At 41.9% G+C, this 24,694-nt stretch overlaps 2 protein-coding genes across 23 annotated transcripts in view; one reads left to right on the top strand and one right to left on the bottom strand.

The window, feature by feature from the left end:
- Window positions 1–9,971, bottom strand: part of FNBP1 (formin binding protein 1) — a 110,378-nt gene extending 100,407 nt beyond the window's left edge. For 10 of the 21 annotated variants that reach the window (XM_040605442.1, XM_040605443.1, XM_040605440.1 and 7 more), the window contains exon 1: window positions 4,406–4,642. In XM_040605442.1, coding sequence (XP_040461376.1) covers window positions 4,406–4,429 — 24 coding nt within the window. In that variant the 5' untranslated portion in view covers window positions 4,430–4,642. Of the gene's footprint in view, window positions 1–4,405; window positions 4,718–9,049; window positions 9,115–9,589 lie in introns of those variants that run through there. The other 11 variants (XM_040605451.1, XM_040605448.1, XM_040605452.1 and 8 more) reach the window with 4 other exon arrangements.
- An 82-nt stretch (window positions 9,972–10,053) lies between these two features.
- The window catches only part of GPR107 (G protein-coupled receptor 107), a 35,506-nt gene continuing 20,865 nt past the window's right edge, over window positions 10,054–24,694 (top strand). For both annotated transcript variants that reach the window (XR_005829736.1, XM_040607257.1), the window contains exons 1-11: window positions 10,054–10,199; window positions 15,168–15,293; window positions 16,161–16,211; window positions 16,470–16,558; window positions 17,246–17,412; window positions 19,185–19,219; window positions 19,441–19,497; window positions 20,318–20,428; window positions 21,935–22,068; window positions 22,997–23,072; window positions 24,068–24,141. Coding sequence is in view for 1 of the 2 variants with exons in the window: in XM_040607257.1 (XP_040463191.1) it covers window positions 10,089–10,199; window positions 15,168–15,293; window positions 16,161–16,211; window positions 16,470–16,558; window positions 17,246–17,412; window positions 19,185–19,219; window positions 19,441–19,497; window positions 20,318–20,428; window positions 21,935–22,068; window positions 22,997–23,072; window positions 24,068–24,141 (1,031 nt within the window). In the remaining variant the exon portion in view is untranslated. The remainder of the gene's footprint in view (window positions 10,200–15,167; window positions 15,294–16,160; window positions 16,212–16,469; window positions 16,559–17,245; window positions 17,413–19,184; window positions 19,220–19,440; window positions 19,498–20,317; window positions 20,429–21,934; window positions 22,069–22,996; window positions 23,073–24,067; window positions 24,142–24,694) is intronic.

Raw genomic sequence — 24,694 nt, 5'->3', positions numbered from 1 at the left:
CTGCTGTGCCCAGATAACACCACTGTGTAAAGCCAGCAAGGTCAAAATCACCTAGGTACTCCAGATGGTTTCCAAATATGAGTCACCACTATATGCATCACCCATACATTATAAACGCTATTGAAGAACAATACTGTACTCAAATTTGAGAAATGCAATATTACAGCTGTTTAAACAAAAATTCTGCAGATGAAAGACACAAGTACTGAAAAGTAATTAGTTATCAATTACAGACAGCATGTGTGGCCTTCAAGTTCTCAAAGTTGCACTCATGTTTCATCATTTGACAATGAAGATGCATTAAGAGAACAGGTTCTACAAGAATCCTGTTTGTTTTAATACTGTGAATTAATAAATTACTATGACTGAAAATAATAATTTCCTAAACAATAAAGTTTAATGGTAATTCACACTCATAAGTGGAATTAACTTTATAAGGCAAAAATAACCATATCCACAAATTGTATTTTTTCATACTAAAGCACACTAGAATGCTCTACAAACAAAAGGCATGCTCCCTAAAGTATCAGTTATGAGAGGAATTGGCCAACAGAGCTCCTTGCATAAGGGCAGCAAATTAAGTCCTTTGCAAATACAGAATATTCACCTTCTCGCAGGTTGAAAGAGCAGTGAAAGCTGTTAGCAGACATCCAGCTTTTCACAAAAGCTAAAGAAAAATTAGGTTAAATCACCTTCCTCCCCAGTCTTTTTTTAAACTTTCCATTGAACGTGGAAAATAAACCCAGCAACAAATGCACAGCATCTGCACCTCGGAAACTTCCATAACAAAAAGATGAATCTTGCCACATTTAATCACTTTACCACTTGCACTTGCCATGCTGTATGACACCATTCTGAAGAGTCCAGTGCTTCCTGGACCACTTAACCACAAATTATATGTAGCTTTCCCAAACTACATACTGTACCAAAACACATCCAAATTCATTCCCTTCACTGTAACAACCATGCAGCCACAGCCTTTTCCACTCAAAAGACAAGGACCAAAGTGCTGAGGTTAGTTTTAGTTCAGTTTACTATGTAATTCCTACCACTTGCTTTAAGAGCTCCATACCACACAAAAGGACACTGGTGGGAAGAGTAGCACACACTAGTATTTTACCACCTAAAGCACCCTTCAGCATAGCTACATGTGCCATGCTCTACATTCTTCCCCATTGCCGAAGAGAGGGGGGAAAGATATCTGAGTACACTTTTACAGCCTATTGTCCCCAAAGTGTAGTTAACTGAAGTTACAAGTTGGGTCTCTACACATAAGTAGTAAAGTACAATAATCTTTACTTACCGCTTACATTAGCTTAGTATTTAGAAAACATTGCCAATTTCATGACTCAGACATGAAGTAAGTATCCACCATATCCTCCTATCAGTTAGGCCTTAATGGCACTCTTGAGCTGGGGTGAAAAAACCAAAATGGTCAGTCCTATAACTGTACTTTGTCCTTCACATTCCGCTCCTTCCTCCAGGCTCCTGAATGTTTCGATTCTAACAAGCGGAAAGACTTCTGCAGGGGTTGGGTAGACTGACAAACTGCACAGAACAGCCACCGCTACCCTGTACAGCCTGCTTACACACAGGAAACTCAAGACTGTTACATGAGACCTTCAGATTTCGCCCTGTAACACTAGATTGCTCAGAGACCCCAGACGATCTCATTATCCCAAGCATTTAGCCTCAAACATGATATAAATGCTGCATTAGCACCTCTAATAATTCTGCTGGTTATGGGTTGATTTACACTCACAGGGCTAATCTGAAGACAAAACCCAGATGTCTAGATTCAAGTGAAATATCAACAGGAACTCCGCAGTAGGACTTGCAAGCCAGAGGCACAGAATACACTCACAGCACAAGGATAAAAGTCTGTCTTGGGAATAACTTACACATTGTCAAGGGGATTTTATTGCTTCTGAAGTATGAGGCTTTCTGCAACCAGCTCCCCGCCCGAACGAAAAGAAATTCTACATAAATCCATGCACATTAACATTCTACATGCTGTGAAAAGCAAGCTCGATTTTACTTCTCATTTGTTACATGTAAAGGGGTGAATCACGAACACACATCCAGTCTGGTAGATCAGCACATCAGAGGTACAGCGTCCAAGTCAAGCCTGATCACACAATGTTCATCTTTCTAGCAAATTTCAAATTTCTAAACTACAGTTGGAAACACTGGTTACTGCCTTACCTTTCAGTCCATCAAATTTGCATCAGAGCACATACCAGTCACATCGTAGAACTGGCATTTATTGCTTACAACACCTATTCCTAAACACCCATTCCCCAACTACTTAAAACAAACACTAAGCTCTAAGGTAAGTGGAAATTTAATTTCATTTAAAAAAAAAAAAAAAAGCATGCCATGATCAACAAAAGGCAGTAGCATACATTAAATACAGGTTGGTTGTGTGGTTTCCTTTCCCAGTGAAAGGCAGAACATGGAAAAAACAGTGTATTGGCCTAAATACCCAGAGCACTGGAAACTGATGTGTTTTCAAAGCTCTACCCAATTTGAAATAAAGTAACTCTTACAGACTTTGTATTTAGAATAACTTAATCTGTTGGTCTAACCCTTTTCCTCAGTAACCTGCTACACTACTCAAAGTACTACAGTGCAGACATGAAAAATAATATTTTGCTGCAGCTGAAGACATTAATTTCACCAACAAAATTTTCAGGGGCAAAAACGTTACAAAAGCAGTTTGTAACTCTTACAGAAGACAGATATATGACTGCACACACATCTGCAAATATTGCATAAAACATAAGCAACAATTTATTACTACTCTGCTACCACTGTTCTTGTGCAGAAACATCTCAGTATCGTTTACATACTTTTAAGAATGCAAAAATAACTAAGCTCATCTTGAAAATTTATTTTCCTGTGTCACAAAATACTGGCTCTTACTTTAATTCCACCCAATCTCATCTCCCCCCAAAGCATCCAAGACACAGAAAAAGGAATCAACTGTAGATTCTCCCAGAAACATATCCATGCAGCAGAGCTGTTTATATATTAATGAATCAATACAGCATCACTAAAATATTTCATCAGTATGTATCACCTTTCTTTCTCTGGAGCATGCAGACATACCACAATAACCTCTTTCAGCAGGCATTTGCTCCCTAATTCACTGTCTAGTTCTAACCAAATCTAGCTATATTGCGACTACAATGTCACAGTAAAACAGGATACTTAATTAACTGTCTGCCAGAACAGGCCAGCAGTGCATGCAGAAAGGACAGCAACTAACACACCTAAAATAACCATTTCTATACAGAGACAGTTTAAAAGCTTAGCTATGTTTACGTCTTAGCTCACACTGGTTAGTAGCCACAAACAGATGAATACAGGAGCAGTGCTCTGCAGTCCAGACGACCCTCTGCCACTCAATCTTGACTTCTCCATTCAAAACACTGTTGCTGCTGTCCCTATCCGCGCCCCGAGCACAGATTTATCCAAAGCTTTTTAATGTCCCACCATTTAATTAACAACCGCTTGCACAGTCTCCTGTCCACTATTACAAGCCTCAGTAACAGGTTTTGCTCCATGCTCCACCATCACACTGCCAAACATGGCTGCACCACGTCCTTTGTGACCGAACATGTAGATCTCTCTTGCCTTTCCAGATTTCTTTTATCTGCCTACCCTTATTTTCTCAGATTAGCAAGGGACCGTTTCAAAACGCTGTTGCCCACTTTTCATCCCTTTAAACAGTTCGATGTTTTCTAGTAATGTTCCATTGTAAACCCAATGCATTTATACTTTCCAGGTTCACTCCAAAAACAGCCAAGGAGCTTCATACCTAAAAACCCTCCCCACCCTTAAGACATACTTATTTACGCACAACAGAAGACTCTTCTAATAAAAGTCTCCGTCCATCAAAACAAGCGTTGAGAGAAGCCCCTTAACCTCAACGAAAGGAAATTTTATCATCTGGCTTTTCTTCTCTGTAGCCCCCTTTCCTGAAATGGGAGCCCCTACACACAAACCCACCCCGGCACCTCTCCTCTCTCCAGCCTCTCGCAGAAGACACACACACAAAACCCAGCCCGCTCCTCGACCGAAAGCCTCCCTCCGCTCTGCAGCAGCGGCCGCTGTTCGTGCTGTTACACGGATTTTTATTTTTTTTTCGGTTTCACTGAAGGAAAAAACCACAAGGGCCCACCCTGCGCGGGGCCTCCCCCGCGGGGTCTGCACGAAAGTTTCCGGAGCAGGGGGGACGCGGCGGGGAGAGCCGCCCCCGGGCCGAGCCGCCCCCGGGCCGAGCCCCGCACGGCCAGCCCCAGCCCCCGCGCCGACCGTTAGGACACGGGGCGGGCGCGGCGCTCCGCGGTAACCGCCGCAACAGCGGCCCCACTCTTCCCCCCTCACCTCACCCACTCACCCACAGCTCCGTGCCCCAGCTCATGGCTCCGGCGCTGAGGGGCGGGAGAAGGGCGCTCGGCGGGTCTGTCTGCCCCCTGGCCGGGCTTCCTTCCCTTCGGTTCCCCACGCACGGCAGGCCGGGCCCCGGCGGGGTGAAGCGGACACGGAGAGGAGCGGGACGCGAACGGACACTGCTCACCACCGCTCCCGCCTCATCGCGCCGCAAAATGGCCCGAGGGGGGGGCGGTTGACAGCTCCGGCGCACTGCGCAGGCGCGGCCCGCGGCACGGCAGCGCGCAGGCGCAGTCAGGCGGCGCGGCAGCCCCGCGGCAGCGCCAGCGCCAGCCCGGGCTCAGCGGACGGACGGGCCGGCCCGCCGGGATCGCTGTCCGGCCCGGCCTCGCTTCACCTCGCCCTCGCCCCCAGCGACGTGGGGCTTTGCGGAAGCAATTCCCGTTTTGAACATTTGCGCGGGGGCAACCGCCCTAGAGAAGGAGGAAGCCTACGCCCTGAAAACTGCAAGGGCTCAGTTCTTCAAACTCGGCTGCCCAAACACATCTATACACCGCTACCACCCAAAAAAAAACAAACCCAAAAATCCAGCTCCGGGAATACTAAGTCCACCACCTATCACCTCAACGAGCGAACAGAAAAATAACCAATTTATCTGCTTTTGCACAAACGCGGGTTATTGTAGCAGTTATGCAGGCCTTGCAGAAAATGGCCTATTTCCTTGCCAGGGCAGTAAGATTTATTTTGTGCGGGTCTTCCTCTGTAACAGCATTTATTTGAGCTATGTGGCTTAATCTGATTTTACGTACAGCCTGTTTTCTGGCTACAATAGATGTAAAAAGAGCTTTAGACTGATATATTTATTGCTGCACCTCTTCAAAAAAGATTTACTTGGGGGTGGGAGAAGTGCATTTATTCATCTGAGGAAAGATGTATCTGTTTATAGAGGGTCGGGACCCTTTTGATGCAAGACAAAAATTGACCAGCTGCTACAACAAATGTTACTTCCTTTAGATTAATGCACTTCTTTCACTGGTGCTTGGCTGTTACCCTACGTAAGAAAGGACAAGAAAAGAAGAACTTAGTAAGCAACTCCAACATTTAGAACAACAATGAAGGCAAGTGTTACGTTAATAACACAATTGCATTTATTTTTATCCTAGGTCAATTTATTCGAACATAAGCCTAGAACGCCGTCCTCACACACCTGCCTTTGAAGAGAGACAGAGAACAGAACTTTTGTTGCTCATTAAAAGTTACTACTTTTAAGGACTGACTTCATAACAACCAAGAGACACATTGTTCAACTCATTTTACGGAGTACTTCTTCCTGCTACTGCCAACATATTTAAATACCTGAGCCTGCCACGCTGCCTAAAGCACAACCACAATCTTCATAGGGCCTCCCAGAGAAAAGGCACAAAAGCCTGCTGTCCTTGGACCCATATCCGTCCAGAACACATTGGAAAACCTGACAACACAGTTGCATCAAGACTTTTGGAGAGCTTACTCCATAAACACTTGAATAAAAAGAATGCACAGAGACCAAACAGAAAGCAGCACTAGCATCATCTGAGGTAAGTTTGCTGTGGAATTTGCTTTTGCACAAAGGGCTGGGAGGGGAACAAGGCAAACCTGTTACACCAGCACTGGCAGGGAAATCTGTCTGCATTGAAAGACAGAAATGCTTCACCAGTTCCAGAAGATAAAGGCCAGAAACGCAAGTTTTGTATTATGGTGGTACATTAGAATAAACCATGCAAAAAGCTATGAAAAGTTATTAAAATTTGTGGGGAAGAGGTTCAAGACAATCACTAAATAAAATTAATTCCGGATATTTCTAGGATGGGACTTTCTCCAATCTTTGACCATCTTTAGCCTGAAACTCTCCAAGACAGAGACTGTCACTTACATTATTACTTTCATTTGTACAGTACCCAAAACAGCAGGGCCTGCAGCTTGGCTGGTCCCTAATTACTAATGTGATTAACAGCAGTGGGAGCATTAAGAGCTGTTTATGCTCAAGTAGATGCTGGAAGGCTCAGTAGGTCCCAGCCTCAAAAGAACAATCCAAAATTACATTTAGAAGTTATATGATCTAGCACTTCTTTACTTACACAATCCAAATCTGAGCAACACAGAAACTGGTAGGAGTTCTTCCTCAGCCACACTGACAACAGGACAATGCAGATCTGTTATCTAGATATCGGCCTATTCCCATAAATTCTCTGTGTTTACCTCGCTTGTTGTTATGATTCAGAACGCTCCCAGAGAAAGGTCCTAAACACAAGTGGAAGAAATTCCCTTTTTAGAAGGCCAGGTACTTTGTTCAAGAAAGCCCAATGCCAGTTGAAAACTGCCAGATCAGCTGCTAAACGATTCAGACAGTATTTAAAGAAGAGAAACTAAATTCCTAAACTACAATTCAATCTAAGCCCTTTTCTCTGCGTTTGTTTACTCACGTCAAGTAAGAAAAATCACAACTTTTAGAACACATAGAAGCGTTCGGAGCTTCCAAGATACAACAGGAAGAGGATCTACTCTCCCGCACCCCTCACCCCCCAGTTATCACCCTTGCAGCTGCTTCCCTTTTAGTTTTATAATTCTACTCAGATCATCCATGTCCATGATAAGCAGCATGGATGTTACTTGTAACCTCTCACAGGCTGAGACTGAAACAGCACCAGAAAAGGAAGAGGACACACCTTTCCCTAAGGCCATCACAGCTGTTTCCTTTCTGCTGTTCCAACGCTTAGACAGATCATTCCCACACACACTATTGGACTTCGGTTCTCTTCAAATGCACCATCAGGGCCCAGAGGGGCCTAATTAAGACCTGATAAACCTTAACAGCCCTGGCCAGTCTCATCTGTGGCCTCTACCCACACCCCCTTCCCATGGACGAGAGCCCCGCTTAGGCTTTGGCCTAAGGGCTCTGTCTCTGGGCAATGTTGTAGGGGCTACTGATCTCCAGCTTGGCCACAGCTATAGATCCTGCAAATATGGAGCCTGGCTCATATCTGCCCTTATCTCAGACCTGCCTCATCCTTGTGGACCTGTCCAGACATTGTTAGACTGTGTCTGACCTTAGTTACCACCACCTGAACTGCAGATTTTGCTTCTGCAAGTAGTTAAGAACTTCAGCCTTGACCCTCTCACGTTGCTACAAGCTTGCCTGATGACCTGAACTCTCACCACAGCTGCCATCCCTCAGCCTACTCCACTCACCTTGCTTGAGGATTGTGGGACTGGACCCTGAATGGTGAGGCTTCTGCCCTGTTGTCTCTGTTATGATGCTTATCTCCCAATTCCATGTCCCTCAGAGAACAGCCAGCCCTTGCTGCTCCACAACGAGCCAATACCTTTGCTCATGGACTATGTTAACAGATGGACACTCAATCTGTTTTTGCTCTGTACTGAGGTGTACCTGCAGGCTGTTCCTATGCCAACATTTTTCTGACACTGCAGATACCTTCCATGCAATGTCAATAGCTGCCCATGATGCACTATTTAAAAAAATATATAAATCTGTGAAGAGTTCTAATTAGGTGCTTGAGGACAACAAAGAGGTAAAGGAAAAAGATAACCAGGCTAAGTGTGTTTAACCACAGCTAAGGATAAGTGTATGTGCTAGGAACAGCGCAGTCAGAGCAAGACGAATCTCATCTGGAAACTACAATGAAATATGTCAATGTAATGATGAGGGTTGCTGTTGTAGCATATTCATTACAGACAGCAGCCAGTTTGCATATTGATGGAGATGTAAATTTAAGTACAGACCTCTTTAAATGTACAAATTCTTACAAAAAGGCAGAGCCAAAGAAAGGAAATGTGTTATAAATCCTGGTTTTGAGATTATTTAGTCTAGGTAATTGAGGAACTTACAGTTACTACAATTAATAGTTCGAGAGTTACATGAAAAAAAAGGTATCTTCAGGCAGTTTCTGGTCTGTGGCATAAAAAAACCCCTGATTGCTATGAGGAAGCACCTTCAGACTGAGAGAGGCTTTTCAGACGAACCAGTCCCCAGAATTACAAGGGAAAGCTTCCTGCTATTTGACCACTGAAGGAGTCAAAGTGTGCCTGATAACATAGTAGGGGAGCAAGACACGAAAGCCCGTGCTGCAGCTGTGGTTGCAAGCAGCTATTTCTCAGGAGTCAAAAGTCTCTATGTTTCCCAGATGGTCTGTGCACGGGAATTAAAATAATTACAACATTAAAAAAAAAATTAATTCCAAGAAAATATCTGGACCAGTTATCTTTTCAAGAATAAATGGGCTGCTGTTTGCAGTTCCATAGGCATTCACGCCCTGCGGCGCCCTGCGTGGCCCAGTGCTGACAGGACATCTAGCGGCACGCACCGTTACTGCCTAGAGAAAGAATCCTGCTAGGAAAACACAGATCCATTTTTGGTTTTGCTTCCAGGTATTTTCTGGTACCAGTCTAGGGTTTCTCTGGCTGATGACGAGATTTCTGTGTTTATTTTATTACCCAAGTGTATAAAAGAGAAATGAAATTGTAAAAAGAAATATACAGTAACATCTGAATCACGTCTTTACAAAGATGGAACATTCTACATAATTTTGCTAATGTAAAGGTCAAGACTACTGATTTTTCTCTGCCTTTTCACCCTCACTTGCACTTTACTCACGTGGTCCAATGCAGTCGTTTATCTGGTTCTAGATGAAGAAACTTGCACAGCTGTTACTCCATACACTGAAAGGAAAAATCAGAATGTTTGAGCTCCAGGAGCTGACAGCATAGAATTCTCTACTGAAAAATTACATTTATTTACATTGATGGCTTCCCATTGCATAGTGGTTGGGTGTGTTTGGGGTTTTTTTATTTGTTTGGTTAGTTTTTTCTACGCAACGTGTTACCCTAAAAGCCACTTTAATTGCTGCTATTCATGTTCAGCTTGCTTCTTGTGTTATTCAGTTTGAGCAACAGTGAAGCCACGGAAGCCAGGCCCAATCTGCTTTCATTTTGAAGTGGGACTACAGCGACAAGTTTCAGGTAGTTCAATAGCTGCAAAACTATTCCCCATAGGAAAGCAGAAAGCCCTTTGTTTTGTTACTTTTTGTGTCCATGTGTGAGTGATACTTAAAATTAATACTTCAAATGCAGCTTTAAACAGAAAGGCGGTTTTCCAGTTGTTTGGACTACCTGATGCTCAGACACTTGCTCTCACCATAGCTCCCAGGAAGAAGCTGAAACTGGCCGGCCGATCCACGGCTGAGCTGGAAGCAACAACCCACCTCCCCATGAACCGTGCTGCCTGGCTGAGAGCTGGGGCAGGAAGAGCTCCGGCCTTCGCCCGGGGGCAGCGCCGCCCCGTGTCGCCTCGCCCTAACCCAGGGCCTCGCTAAGCACCACCACAAGCGCTGGGCAGGCTCAGGGGCTCCCGCGGGCCAGCGCTCCGCTGTGGGAGCAGCAAGGGCCGCCGGCCGAAGGCGAGCCCCCCACTGGGCCCCAGCCGCTGTCCCGGCGCTCACTGAGGGGGGCGGCCCGGTGGGGCCCGGAAGGCCCCCGGAGGGAGGGAAAAGGGCCGCGAAGCCTCCACACGCCGGCAACAGGCGGCGAGCGCCGGGGGCAGAGGCGAGGGGCTGCCCCGCCCCCGCGCGCCTACGTGCTCCCGCCCCTTGACCCCGGAAGTGGCGCGGGAAGAGGATGCTGATGCTGGAATAAACATGGCGGCCCGCGGCGCTACGGTTGCTCTGTTGCGGGTGGCGGTAGTGCTGGCGCTGGTGCTGCTCTGGGTGGGCCCGGCCGGCGCTCGCGTCCATCATCTCACCCTCAAAGTAAGCCTTCGCCGTCCCCGGTACCTGCTGGCTCGGTCCTCGGCCGCATTGGGCGCCGTCCGGGTCGCTTGAGGGGAGCGGCGGGGCCGGCCTGGCCCTGCCCGTCTCCCGCGGGTCGGGGCTCTCCTCCCTACGTCTCCAGCTTCGTCCCGCTGCTTCGCCCTTCTCCTCTTTGCTTCTCATTAGACTCTCCCCCTGCGCCTCAGCCTGCCCGGGCCCCTCAGTGTTTTGCGTCACCCGTTGTTTTCCCTTCTCTCCTTTGCATCCTGTTAGCCCCCATGCCTGCTCTTTCTGGTCGTCTGTTTCTTAGCCGTGGGGAAAGCGTGTGAAGGGGCTTCAGAACTGTAGTGGTTTAAACGTGCAAATGCTTCGCGTCCTGTTAATAGCAAGGCAGAAAGCTGTTTGTGGTAAGAGAGGGTTGAATGTGAGCTGGGGGAGATTGCTGAAGGGTGTTTGGGGTTGCTTTTGCTTTTAATCGGTGCTTTGCAGTAGGCTTCCTGTCTCAATCACTATCACTCGACTCTGAAAGATTGTGGGGCTGTCCTATTGGCCTTCCAGATGTAGTTTCTTTGCGCTAATCAAGTGATCACTAGAGGCAGAAGAAGGTATTGATGCTGACAGCTCTCTGTTTAGGTTTGATGGACTCCTTGTGCTTTGAAAGAGTGTTCTGTCGTCCTGTGCCTATACTTGACAAAACTAGTTATTCAGCGCTGTTGATGGGAAGTGGTGCAGATCGTATTGAAGATCTGTGGCTTTGCAGTGCTGCTGTCTGTTGTGCTTTAAGTGAAAAGCTGCGCAGATGTTATGTGATAGAGGAACTGTGTGCTTGGGATGATGCTTTTTAAGGGCTTGTATGTAGTTCTTGAAGCCCTCTGCAGTTTTCAGAATGAGTTTGTGAATTTTGTTCCTGCTGTCAACAGCATGCAATACTTGGCCAATAGATATGTTGGAAGAAGTTAATAAAGTGGTAGATGACTGGGACCAGCATTACTGCATTCTTGTAGCAGTTTAGGGAGAGTGCCAAAACTTGGCAGGAGCTCCCCTTTAGCCTTTGGGATACAGTGGATGTTCATGACTTGTTTGTAGGGAGTTCTGCAGACTACATAGCTGTCTAACTATGTGCAACCGTGCGAATGTTGTTCAGTAAACTTTTCTGTGAAGCAATAAATTAGGAGGATTTTTCTGGTTATGTTATTGTTTTGAGAAATTTCTGACCAACAGTTGAGCGCTGTAAGAATTTATCCTAGGGTGATAATTTTCCTTTATGTAGAAAGCTTTCAAACAGGCCTCCAGCAAATGTTCTCAGCAGCAAACATTATAGCTCTTAGTTCCTATTAGCATGTCTCTTAACTACCTGGCTCAATTACTAAATTATGTTTGCTGATCTTCACATTCAAAGTGGGGTATGGTTTTAGTTTTGTAGGTACCAAAGTGCTACCAAGAACTGTGGCAAGTAAAAGTGCATTAATGTGTCTTTGTCTGCCTCCTGTATACACATGAGCTTTACTGTTAGAGCATAGTCATTCCTTTTCTACTTCATTGGTTGCTTTACAGTGTTTGTGTAAACATCAGGCTCCAACAACCGTACCCTTTCGCAGTGAAATCTCCCTTCTCATGTTCTTGCCATTGGCTCCCTGCTTGTAAGTGTGTTTTGACACTGTGCTAGGCGAAAGACCACAGCTTTGTGTGAGTTTGATACTGGATTTCCTCAAGCTGTTACTGCTTAAGTTGGTATAGCCTCATTCTTGTATCTTTGTAATTAGTGTGCTAAGGTGAAGCTTTTTTTGTTATCAGAAAAGCAAACCACAGTCTGAGTGGTTTCCTGTTCTGAAAATAACTTTTTATCTTTATAAAAGCATGCAAAATGATGATTTTTTTTCTGAGTTAGAAAAATGATTTGTTTGAATCTTGCTGTTAGACTAACCTTGTCAAAGGAGACTATCTTCCTTAGTAGCAGTTGTTACCAGCTTCATCAGTTTAACGAGGTATGTTTAAAAACAAAAACCAAAAAAACAACAAACTTGCAAAAATTAGTTATAGAAGACTGATGGAAACAGTTTTCAGAAGGTTCCAAAAGTAGCTGGTAGTTGGAAGTTTCTCTTGACCAAAAATAAGTTTTTTCATGTCTTAACAGTTGAACGCTATAATATTGAAGCCTTGTTTTGCATAATGCAATGGCAAACTGTCTCAGAGAATGAGAAAGTCAGTCTAAACGAGGACTTTGTCAGCCACACAGTTGCTAGCAAGTAGCCGAATGTACTGGTTTCAAGAGAAACTATTCAACTGGCAACACTGTGTAGTACCTGTGGTGTTAGTCTTTGATTAAAGTGAGTTATCTTTCTAACTGCTTTCCAAAAGGGGAAGCAAGATCTCTCCTATTTTATGATACTGTCAAGATTGCAGTTTCATGTTACATTATTATTTAGAAGATGTTATTTTTCAGTGGTTGGTTGTAAAGACTTGTGTCATTTTAATATTGGTAGGTCTGAGGTTTCAATTTCTGAAGTTGTAAATACTTTTCACAATAATTAATTTTATCTTACACAAATTATAAGTCTTGCTAGTAGTCTTAAAGAATAACATTCATTCCATGGAAAAGTATGCACTCGCTGTTGAAACTTTCACTTTACATACAGTGTGATCCCAAGTATATTTTGGGTAAAATATTAAAAGAATATTTTTCTGCCTGTTCTGGGCCCCAGGATCTTGGAAACCACTTTCCTGTAATCTTATTCAAATGTTGCAGGACAAACTTTTATCCTGAAGCAATGGAAGAAGTGAAAAAGATTTTTATGGAAGTAGACTGAGAACTTACTGTGTTGGTTTGACTGTTACGCTGTTGGTGATGAGTTTCAGGGGCAGGCTTAATAGTTACATGCATCCTATGAAAATTAAAATAATGTGTATGCTAACAACTCGGATGCTTAAGTATTCATTTGTATGCGTTTGCACCTGTGTGGTAAACTTACAAGTGAATGTTTTTGAAGTCAGCATTTGAGTGATTATAAGTAAAAGCTGGATTCTTCCAACCTGTTAAACTTCTTGTGAGAGCTGAGGCAATTATTAGTAGTTCAGTATCTTTAAGCTGTCAATGTGTGGAGCAGTAGATGCTCTTGGAGAGTGTGGTTTTGCTTTGTGGCAGCTGGTGACAGTGTGTGTGTGATCATGTAAAGCTGAGGGATTTGTGAACTAAATCTGTAAGCTAAACACTCAAAGATGAAATAAAACCAGGGAGGAAAGTGTGTATGTTATATAGTAATTATCTTTTGTTGGTGGGTATCATACTAGTAAACTGGCAGAATAAATTAATTTTAATTGGAACTGAATAGCTTTTGCAAGTACTCTGAATTAAGCAGCTTGTCTGGTCATGTTCGCAAGATGCAAAACACCTTGTGGCTGGATGACACAGTATCTCCCCTTCATATTCCTTTCTACCTAATCACCCAGACAAATGCTTATCTGTCCAGATGTGGTTAAATATGTATGATATGCTATGTAAAAAGCTAATATTAATCTTCCATTCTGACTGGGAAATTATATTGAAAGCAGTGTTAAAGAAGCAGACAGGCTCTTGTTTCAAGCACATTAAGTGACCTGGAACCCAAAGGCAGCACAGCTATAATACTCTAAACAAAGCATCTGCCGTGAGCTGTGTGTCACTAGCATTTTTTTCTTCTGACTATTACGGGAACCATCTGACTATTGGCCAGGTTAACTTGATTCTATTAGGGTGATCTTATTACAGCTAGATTACAGGTTAGTTGTGTCAGAATTGGTGTCCTGCTATTACAGTGAGTGATGCATCAGGAAAGTTTTATGCAGAGATTTCAAAATTAATACTGTGGGTAAAGAAAGAGAGAGAACTTACTGTACTTCTACAACTCTTACCTCAGTCTTCCAGCACTCTATCCAAAACTGTTTGTTTGCCTTTAGGAGCTGACTTCTCTGCTTATTCTCTTGATCTTCTTCCTAGAAGAAACAATGTTCTTATTTTTAGTGACAACTTGTGAAGGTGCTTTGAATCACATTTTACACTTGCTTTTTAATTTTTGTTGCTATGTTTCTGCTTTTCTTCCAATTCATGAGCCAGTAGGTTTGAGGGTCCAACTTCATACCTTATTTATTGATTTATGAATGCAAAGTAACAGAGATGTGACCTTTCCTCATCTGATGTGTATGTATGTAACGTATATTACTTTTCATTTGAGGTTCTTCATGATGCACTTTTTTAGAGAAAAAAAAAGTTCACCTGAACCTTTATCAGCTGAGCAAGGCATGGTAGCAAGCAATGCTACCATCTCCTTACCAGACTAAGATGAAGTAAATTGTTTTGCAACCAAGACTCGGAGCAGAGGAGGGGGTAATGATTTTCCTGTTAGACAAAGGAATCCAAGTAATTCTGTTTGAATGCACACATCCAGTTTTTGGTATTTATCCTCCTTATAAGACACAAGGCCTTGCTGAAACTCTTTTGGAGGAATGGACTACCTAAAATTTCTCAGCTACACCATGCACATAGTTTTCCAGTGTGTTAGGTGTTAGACTGTCCAAACATTCACCCTGCCTAACATTGAAGATCTGGTAACTATTGTCTAATGCTAGGTACTGTCATCTTGATTTGTCTATGGTTTCTTTTTTTTGGTAGCAATATTTTGTTTAATCAGCGATGCCAGATATTGAATTTCTTCCAGACATTTTTCTTGCATATTTCTCAGTAGCATAGCAGGTATTTAGCAATGACATTTGTCTAAAGTTCTTGCTGTTCATGTTATTGAAAGAGTTGGTCAATTCCAGTGAAATAATTGGTTATATCTGAAGGTATCCTAAAGAAATATATCCCTGGTATGATTAGATAGATGTTTTGCGTGACTACTTAAGTGATGATCGCTTGTTACCTCGCTTCGTCTTTGACTACTGATGCAGATGACAGTGTATGTGACTTGTAAACTTTCTTTCCTTTTCTTGCAGGATGATGTGAGGCAGAAAGTGCACCTGAATACCTTTGGCTTCTTCAAGGATGGTTTCATGAAAGTAAACGTTAGCAACCTTTCATTGAAGCCACCTGTGGGCTTTGATGACGAGAGTAGCTTATCAGTAAGTTACTTTGAGTCCAATGACTGTATTAAGGTTCCTTTGCAACTGCCCTTGCACTGGGTGCCTTGTTTGGTGTGTCGGATCCTAACTGGTGGTGCTATTGGCTTTGTTTCCCATCATGAGCTGTTTATGAGGATATGCACGTTGTGATATTTATCCTTGAGCACTATACATTCTGCTTTAAGGATAAACTAACTTCCTGGATCCTCTGCTGAATTCGATGCACACATCTATAACCTATATTGAACATAGGTTTCCTGAGCAGTCTTGTGATGTGAGTTTTTCACATTGTTGTCCTGTTGTGTTGTAGTGCATCTTGTAATCATTATATCAGTAGGTTTCCAGAACAGTGACTGTCTTATTTTGAGGACTCTCTACATAACAAACATAAGGAATATGTATTTTCTCTCTCTCTCTCTCTATATATATATATATATATATAACGTGTTATATAGCATATTAGTGATTTTAACAGACTGAAATACTAGGGTAGAAGACTCCCTGTTATTTTGTGTAGTTCAACCTCCTTATTAGTAAAAGTATTAAATGTTTTCTTCAAGCAAAAACATCTGGAAAAATACTGAAATAAGTTAGAAGATTCAGGGACAGAAGGTACTCTGGATTAGTTTGGGTTTGAATTAGTATATATTCTATTCTTGGTGGTTGTGGATGAGCCAGCAAGTTTATTATATTTGAATAACTTTTTCTGTCTCATTGGGCAACAAGAAAAATACCTGGATTCTGCCTTAAACATAGGTTGGTTTATTTGAAGAGCAGTATCTGACTCTTTCAGTGGTAGTTTAGCTTCTGATACTAGGGGAACCTGAGCTGTTTTAATGTGACAGATGCTTTTCCTTTGTCTCATAGGTGGGTTTCAGCTTGGATCGAACAAGGAATGATGGGTTCTCCACTTACCTGGTAAGAGTAAGAGATGTGAGCTCGCTTTTTCTAAGCTGGGGGCATCTCATAGCCTACCTTCCTCCAGGAATGGCTGGAAGCAGTTTAAAAAAAAAACCAACACAGGGATGGGGGAGAGCCTTTAGATATGGGCAGATCATTAAGGATAATTCAATTTTATGACTTGCTGGACTGAGAATAGTAACCTCTACCTGAGAGGGAACATGACCTATTTCTTAGCAGCAGGGCACTTCAAAGATGTTTTGCTTATATTACCAGGATGAAGAAGTGGATTACTGTGTCTTGAAAAAGAAACCAGAGCAAGATGTCTCTGTTATAATCTTACTTCTGGACTTCAAAACTGAAGTGTGAGTAAATTGTGTACACTACAATTTAAAGTTACTTCTCTAGTTGAAGTTAATGTAACACTGATGAAATTTCTTGAAGGGCTTGGAAAAGCTGCTGTGCATGTATTATTTTTTGATGGGTTACATAAGAGTTGAGGGGAAGTGAAAGAAAAAAATCTGCAGTATAAAGCGTTCTAAGAATAATTGCTGTATGTCAGAGGGATAAGGGGACACAGGGAAAAAGAATAATACCTTAATTGGGCTGAAGGCATGAACTTGAAGTCCTGGGTCACTTCTGTAGCTTTTGCACTGAATATGCTGTTTTATTGTTTATCTTGAAGATGCTTCCATAAAACAGGTAATTCAAGGCTGTAGTATTCTTTTTTTTTTTTTATTGTTTGCAAGAACAACTGTAACTGTGTGGAAACATAACTTCTAATGAGACTCTGTAATGAGACTCTGTAATGAAGAAAACTGATTTTCTTCAGTTGCCCTTCTCTTTCATGTAAATGTATAGCCTGACTTCTCCTGCAGTGATCAGTTCAATGCCAGGCTGCTGTGAGTCATGATCTGGTGCTTGCTTGTTCTCTGTGGTAAAAACGCCAAGTCAAGACAAGTTGATTTTCCTTTATTGGGTATATGTAGGCTATGACAGATAGCCTCTTTATGAATATTAATTCACTTTTTGTATAACAATTTCTTGTTTAGTGTGAAGGTACGGTTCTCTGCAGAAGCTGTTTCTTTGCTACCTAAAATTTCATTCACGTCTGAGGAAAATGTTACTGCCTTAAATACCAAGCCACTAAAGCCTTCTGAACAGAGCAGTGATTCTGGTAAAAATCCTGCAAAGACCAACCAAAATACAAACAGTAAAGGTAAGCCTGCTAAACCTGACCTATATGTGCTCTCACTGCTAGTTCCTCATTGATATGCATCCAGCAGTGTTGTGATCACATTCTGGGGCCCCCTTGGGCTAGAACTTGATGCACAGTCTTGTGTAAACCTGTCCATAGAGCTACCTTTTTGGCTGGAGTCTCTCCTGCTCAATGATTTGTGTTAACCAGTTCCATTGATCCAGCAGAGGCCTAGCATGACTGTTGGAGACTTACAGTACCTGTGGGGAGGGGTTGGAGGTACCTGGTTGTCTTCTGTCTAGCAAAAAGAAGGCTAAGGGGCAATTTGGTAGACACCAACAGCTAGCTGAAGGAAAGCTAGAAGGACAATGATGGCAAGCTATTCTAGTAGTAGCATGCGATGCAGCCTGTGGCTGTTGCCCCTTATTCAATCTTGGGTAGCTCAGATTGGATATTGGGAGGGGAAATAAGACTTTCCTAAATAGGAATCCCAGCGTTGTGGTAGATCACTTAGGGAAGTTGTAGAACCTTCACTCTTTGAAGTTTTAAACGCTTGACTGAACAAAACCAGGGCCACTGTGATACGCTGTTGATACTAGGCATGCTTTGAGTCAGAAGCTGGATTAAATACCTCCGCAGGTCCTTTCCAGCCAATGTTTGTATGAGTTTGTAGGTATGTATATAAAGAGTTGAAATCTAGCCTGTCACTTAGAAGCTATGGGGATGGAGAAGTAACTATACTAGTAACCTTTCTTGGATGCACAAATCCTTGTCTGGCTTCTAGACTAGCAGACAAAACAATTTTATAATCTCAGCTCTGATGGGATTAGTGCTAAACAGTTCATGTTAACCCTTCCTGGAAGAGTTTATACTTCAGCAGTCTGATCTGAAGTAGTCTGAGCCTGTCTTGGCCTGTCATGTTGACAAGCGTTGATGTCAGTGGAAAATTTTGCACATCTGCTCTAACAAATTAAGAGCTGAAGCTGGATAACACAGAAGGTAATTGATCTGACAGCTCTGGGTTTGCTTTTGCTTGCATTAAAAGGTGTAGCATGCACACTGGCAGTGCACTGGGGTGTGAGAGCCAAAAGCAAAGCTGAAGGCTTGAACTTTTGCTTCCTGGTAGAATGGGATGGCCATATGTTTGAAAAGCTTTTTGTAGAAGTGGAGTGAAACTGTGAACTTGGCATGCTGCTCTGTTGAAGTCTTCTGTCAATTTAAGTGTCAGAAGAGATACTGACTTGGCAGATTGCCTATGCTTTTGCGGGTTTTTTTTTGTTTTGTTTTTGTTTGTTAGAGTTTTTACTGGGGCCTTGCTTAGTAGAGAGCTGAGAACTTTTTCCTTCCCCAGGGCTAATTAGGAATTCCTTATGTTTGTCAGGCCACGTATTAATGGCCAGATTAAGATTAGTCAGGGAGATAAACAGTACTCAGTCATAACATTAAAAGTCATAGCTGTAGCCTGCATCTGGTAGAGGTCATCCGCCTCCTGCATGGCTGTAATTGGAGGGGTTGGAAAGAATTCTTGGGTAGACATTTGTAGAAGGTGTAATAAAGAAGCCTATCATGGCATCTGAGGATGCATTCCGGATGAATGCCAGCTGTGGGAAGAGTCCTGGGTGAGTAAGGAGAGACTGGGAAAGAATCTCTGTTAATGATTATCTAGGAAACTGCCATGCAGATGAGTATAGGAAGATTTGAGTAAGGTATTGGCAATGTGTAAAAGGGTGGTAGTCTATGGGGATATCTAGATGCAAACACTCTAAATGTACCATTAATACTTTTATCTCTAGATAAGAAGTCCAAACGAAGTACAACCTCATCCCAGGTAAGAAACTATCTGCTGTTCTCTGTCAGAAAGAACCTGGGGGAATATTCCAGCATAAGCATAGCTAGAAAGCGGAGAGTGTTACATTCTATCGCTCTCAGCCTCCACTGTAGATACACAGAATGCAGTTTTGATTGTCTGGATGGTGTAGCCAAATGTGGTAGTCACCTGCTTAAAAAAAACCAAACCCAAACAACTAAAAGACTTTTTCCTTTTCACAGAGCATAGTAGAGCAAGAACATCCAGTTCACAATGACAGAGGAACTTTTTCCTTTCAGGTAAGGTGTCTGTCAGTGCCCAGTCTCAGTGTGTGCCAACAGTTCCTTCACCGTGCTACTTTGTGAAAAGTAAAAGTCTGGTATAGATGCCTCTCTGATAGCTCAGGAAGTTTTTAAAGTGGACTCTCATTAAGAATAAGTGCTGTAAATCTCTTTGTTCGTAAGTTGTGGGAACTGTTTTAAACAGTATTTGGTATGATGCAGTTCTGCTTAATATGCTGAAGCTTACAGACTAAGATATTTTAAGTTTACTGTGATGCAACTAGTGCATATAGATTTCTAACAACAAATACCTGTGACCTGATGACTCGCTGAAGTTGAAGATGCTTTGTATGAAACCAGATTAGCACTTTGTTTCAGCACACTGGTTCACTTGTGATTGTTGATTACTATAAACAAATTCATTTAAATTCTGTTATGTGACACATCTCATTTTCATAGCTATGACAATTTGTATGGTTGGGGGAGGAACATGATAGCTGCTTATGCTTTAGGGCAAGTATGATCAAAATTCTAGGCTTCACCATGTTAAATACACAACACTTGCTGTATTTTCTCTATGGTGAACTAAATTGTACACAATACCTAAAGGTCTTGGGATTGCCAGAGTGTGTAATCATAAATAGGTGCAATGATTTTGCATCTGAAATGCTGTTGAAACTTGCAGATATACTGGTATCTTCAGAACAGTATGCTTGATGAAAGGAAACAATTGACCCTAAATGACTGACTTTTTTATGCTTCAGTAGAGATGGCTTCTTACCAGGGCAACCCTCTTGTGAATTAGAAGAATGCTGACCTTTCTTTTCCTTACTTTCAGTTTTTTTTTAACATCAGCTCCGATAACCAAGAAGGTCTTTACAGCCTGTATTTCCATAAATGTGTTGGCAAGGATGGGCCGACTAATGATAAGCAGCTATTTAGTCTTGATGTGAGTATAGCTTCTAAAGTACAATTAACTCATTCACTTAGACTGAAATAATACAGCTTTCAATTCTAGCATTGTATACCAAATGCACAGTGTACATGAGTGTATACATGGGGTGGGAAGTGATTGAGTTGTACATTTAATTTCTGTAGTGGCCTTTCTGAAGGAAGCAACTACAGTAAGAATTAAAATGCTAGTTGTGCAGAAATGCCTGGAAGTCTGAAGAGTGCATGTGGGCTGGGCTCAGTCTACACAGTTGTGATTAGATGCTATAATGAGATGGGCACTAAAACAGCTGTTCATGTTTTGCTGCGCTCAAAACCCACTTTTTCTTTTACACAGTGGCAGATGTTAAGGTTGTTGCTGCAATCTAAATTGTTGGTATTTGTGAATTCAGTGGTTTTGCTTTTTCTGGCCTAATTAAAGATGCATTTTTTACAGTGTTAGGTGCACATCTTAAAGGCAGTATGTTGTAGCAAATGTCTTGCCTCTTTTAACATCCAAGGGTTTGCTCCTGTGTTCTTTTGAGCCGGACTGTGTTATCAGCTCAGTCTTCCCCTTTTCTCTTTCCTGTGCTCATGCTGACATGGTGAACTATTCTGTAGTGAATCCTCTCATTGACAGAGGTAGCTTCAGCCAGATAAGCCCCTGAACTGCTTTGTACATAATTGTGCTGATGCTACTGCAAGGGAACATGTTGGTGATAAAACTTAGCAACCCTAACTTAACTCAGACTAGACTACTTTAAATCTGCTTCTTGTGTTGTATGTTCCAGAAGACCAAGTTTTTGAATCGCTGTTCGTTGCTTTGCCCCACTGAAGAAATTGGAAGGAGAAGAAAACCAAGATTACTAACCTGCTTGGTTGTATTGAGAGATGCAGGACAGTTTCAGTACTGCAAGCTAGTCTTGATGCATTATTTTAATTAAGTTCTAGCACATAGAACAAAGCTGTTTAGGGGCATAAATAGGATGTTAAACATCTGTTTTATCAGTCACGTAATAGGCTTGCAGCAGAGTGCTTCCTTTCTCTTGACAGGTGAAGAAATCCACTGTAGTAAACCTAAGAGTGAGGTTTTCAGCTATGTATGACACTCTCCACGTCTAAAATTGGGACTGTGCTAAAAAAACTTGCTTGTGTACACAAGGGCTAGATACTGTTTCTGAATCAAAGGTGTGCAAACTCTGGAGTTTGATATAGAGAACAAATATTCTTTGGGAAAATTACTTTGTCTTTCCGAACTACCTTGCATAACTGAAGCACTGGAAGGAACCTCTGTTCTTTTCTGTTTTTCAGGGAAATTATTGTTGTGGATATAATCTTGCAAAATGTTTTGAGATTCTTGAGGATGAGGAGTTGCTTTTATTTTTACTTTAAGAGTCTAATAACAGTTGCCACCTCAGAAAAGCTGATTTTTAAATGAGCAAATTTAATTGTGAACTGTAATTGTTAACTCAGTGCTTTAACAATGTTTTTTCAACTGTACACATAACACAACTTTAATGTTCAGATAGAAATTACGGAAAAGAATCCTGAAAGCTACCTCTCAGCGGGTGAGATCCCACTGCCAAAACTTTACATTTCCATGGCTATCTTCTTTTTCCTGTCTGGGACTGTATGGATCCACATACTTCGTAAACGTAGGTAAGTGGACTATTCTGGTGTTAGTGAGAAGTGTGGGCCCACCTTGTTTGATTTTTATTTTTTTATTCTTCCTCTTATTTATGCCCAATTCAGTCAGATTTAGTCACTTAAAACTCCAAATCTGTCTCAATATTGTATGCCTAATAATACAGTTTATAGTTGACAACAACTACTTCTGTCAGTGTAATTGGTCCAGACCACTGTTCTAAAGTTGTCTTATGTTAAGAAATTCTTTGTGTACTGTATATATGAAAACTTACTGTGGCAACAAATAAACAGGGAATTCCTGTAGCTGATGACAAAAGGAGAACACCATTTGAAAACAAATAACAAGAAAAACTGGATGTAATCTTTTTTGTCATACGGAGAATGGCAGCTTATGGCAGTGGAGAGCCATAAACATCTTGAGTATAGTCAAAATGGTAGGAATTCATAATTGAAAACCATGCTTCTGAATAATTAAAGCATAGCAACAGAAGCCAGGATTCCATTTTGGCTTTTCCTCTTAGTCTGAAGTTCATTTGGTGATCAGATTATTTGGTAGTCTGGAGATCACTTGGTGGTGTGGTGTAGTGATTGTGGGGCCAGAGGGCAAAGTGATACATGTTTGAATTATGTTTAGCAAACTTTCTAACAGTCATGATCTAGATATGCAAGAAGTTCCTATGAAATACTATTTTAAATTAACCTAAGTATTAAAAATCAGAGTTGTAGAACATACAGTTGAAACGTTGTTCAGGATGTTGCAAAAGCTTCGGCTGCAACATTAAAGGCAATCCTTTTATGGTAGTAGTCAGCTCACCCTGGGAGTTACTGTTTGATATTTATAGGTTTCAAAGAAATACACTTAAGAACTGCAATTTTTACTCTTGGCTTGTAATTCATGCTCTTCCTCTTCTTTTTTTTTTTTTCCTTTCTTTCTTCCCAGAAATGATGTCTTTAAGATTCACTGGCTAATGGCAGCCCTCCCTTTCACAAAATCTCTGTCCTTAGTCTTCCATGCGGTATGTATGATGTCTCTGCCTTAAATTTTTCAGCTAGGAACTAGGAGCATGGAATCCAGGGCATGCTCTTAGAGAAATCTTCTTTGGATGGAGGGGAATGCGAGGAAGAGAGAAGTGTCTTTCATAGTTAAGCATTGGAACTGAACTGCAGGTGTTCAGAGGAAGCGATTTAGTTTTCATCAGCAAATTCTGACAAATACAGTTGAGATCATGGCCTAAAGTAGTGAAGCAGCAAGCACATATGAGGGTTGAATGAGTTCCATGAATTCTAGTATTTTGACTGTCTGAGGCTGGCCTGAAAGCTCGAGCTATGATGCTGCTTCAGCCACATGACTTGCAATTAATGTTGATAAATGGAAACCTTGATGAATGCTTGTAAAATTCAAGGGCACTTCTGTAGATGAAGTATTAGAGTCTGCTGTAACATACCTAATGTTATAAGATTTAACAGTTTCAATACATAAAGTCTCTGTTAGGTGATATTGACTTTGCCTTTCTGCTGAGAAGATCTTAAAGGTAACGGCAAGTGTTTAATCCTTCACTGTCTGTGTCAGCTGTGACCTGCACCTTCACGTTCGTGACAGGATAACTGCCACAAACATTTTTGGAGTCTAATGAACTGAATCAGGTTTCCAGTGAAACTAGAAAGTCTGTAGTTACATAGTGCAACTGAACTTGAACAATGAATGAATAAATAGGTTACAAATGCAGTTGTTCAACTATAGTTTAGGTGTGGGAGCTGTGTGGGAAGGGTGTAGATGATGTGAGATATGTCCACTAACACTTAGGAAATACAGCAAATGGAAATGACCTCATTGTTGCTAAACAAAACTAGCATATGTTGGGAGGAAGTAATCTCTAAGATGTTACAGAGCTGAGTTTGTACATGCCAGTTGGAAAATGAAACTTGAAGTGGCTGTCGAGCAGACTTGTTTTAAAGACAAGGGTGGGGTGCGGATGAGCAGGTTGTAAAGTAACGTATTTTCTGCTTCCAGATTGACTATCACTACATTTCTTCTCAGGGATTTCCTATTGAAGGCTGGGCTGTTGTTTATTACATCACTCACCTGTAAGTATGTCAGAAGATTGATGTGATGGATTCAAACATTGGAATTGAATTCCCTGTGGGGCTGCCCCCCTCCTGAGCAAACTAGAAAATTGCTGATTCTTTGGTACTATGGTCTGAATGACAAGGCAGCAATCAGCCCTGTGTGAAGGGGAAGGCTCTACTTAGAGGGCAGCTGCAGAGAATTGGCATTTGTGTGGTGGAGGAGTAAAAGGATAAATGCTTTGCTTTGTTCATATTAGTATTCAAGTATCTAATTTGCTCTTGCTGTGAGTGGTAAGAGGGTACAGCTGCCAGTGTTGTCTCCTGTTCATGATAGTGAATAGATGACTCTCCCAGGAAAAGATTGTATATTGACAATTGTGAATGAAGTGCAATATTGTTATGTGATACACAGTTGTAAGCAAGTACATCTGCTTCACTGTTGTAGGATAAGCACTTGCCAAAATTATGAATAGCAAGGCATTTGTTTGGATTTGTGGCTTTACTGACTGTAGGAGGGAACCTGGACAGAAGCGAAAATGTGATGTGTCTCACTACAGTATTTGTTTCTCTT

Source organism: Falco naumanni, chromosome 9 (genome assembly GCF_017639655.2).
Source record: "Falco naumanni isolate bFalNau1 chromosome 9, bFalNau1.pat, whole genome shotgun sequence".
Lineage (NCBI taxonomy): Eukaryota > Metazoa > Chordata > Aves > Falconiformes > Falconidae > Falco > Falco naumanni.
The sequence above is the reverse complement of the archived record's forward strand: the minus strand, read 5'-3'. Positions and strand labels throughout refer to the sequence as shown.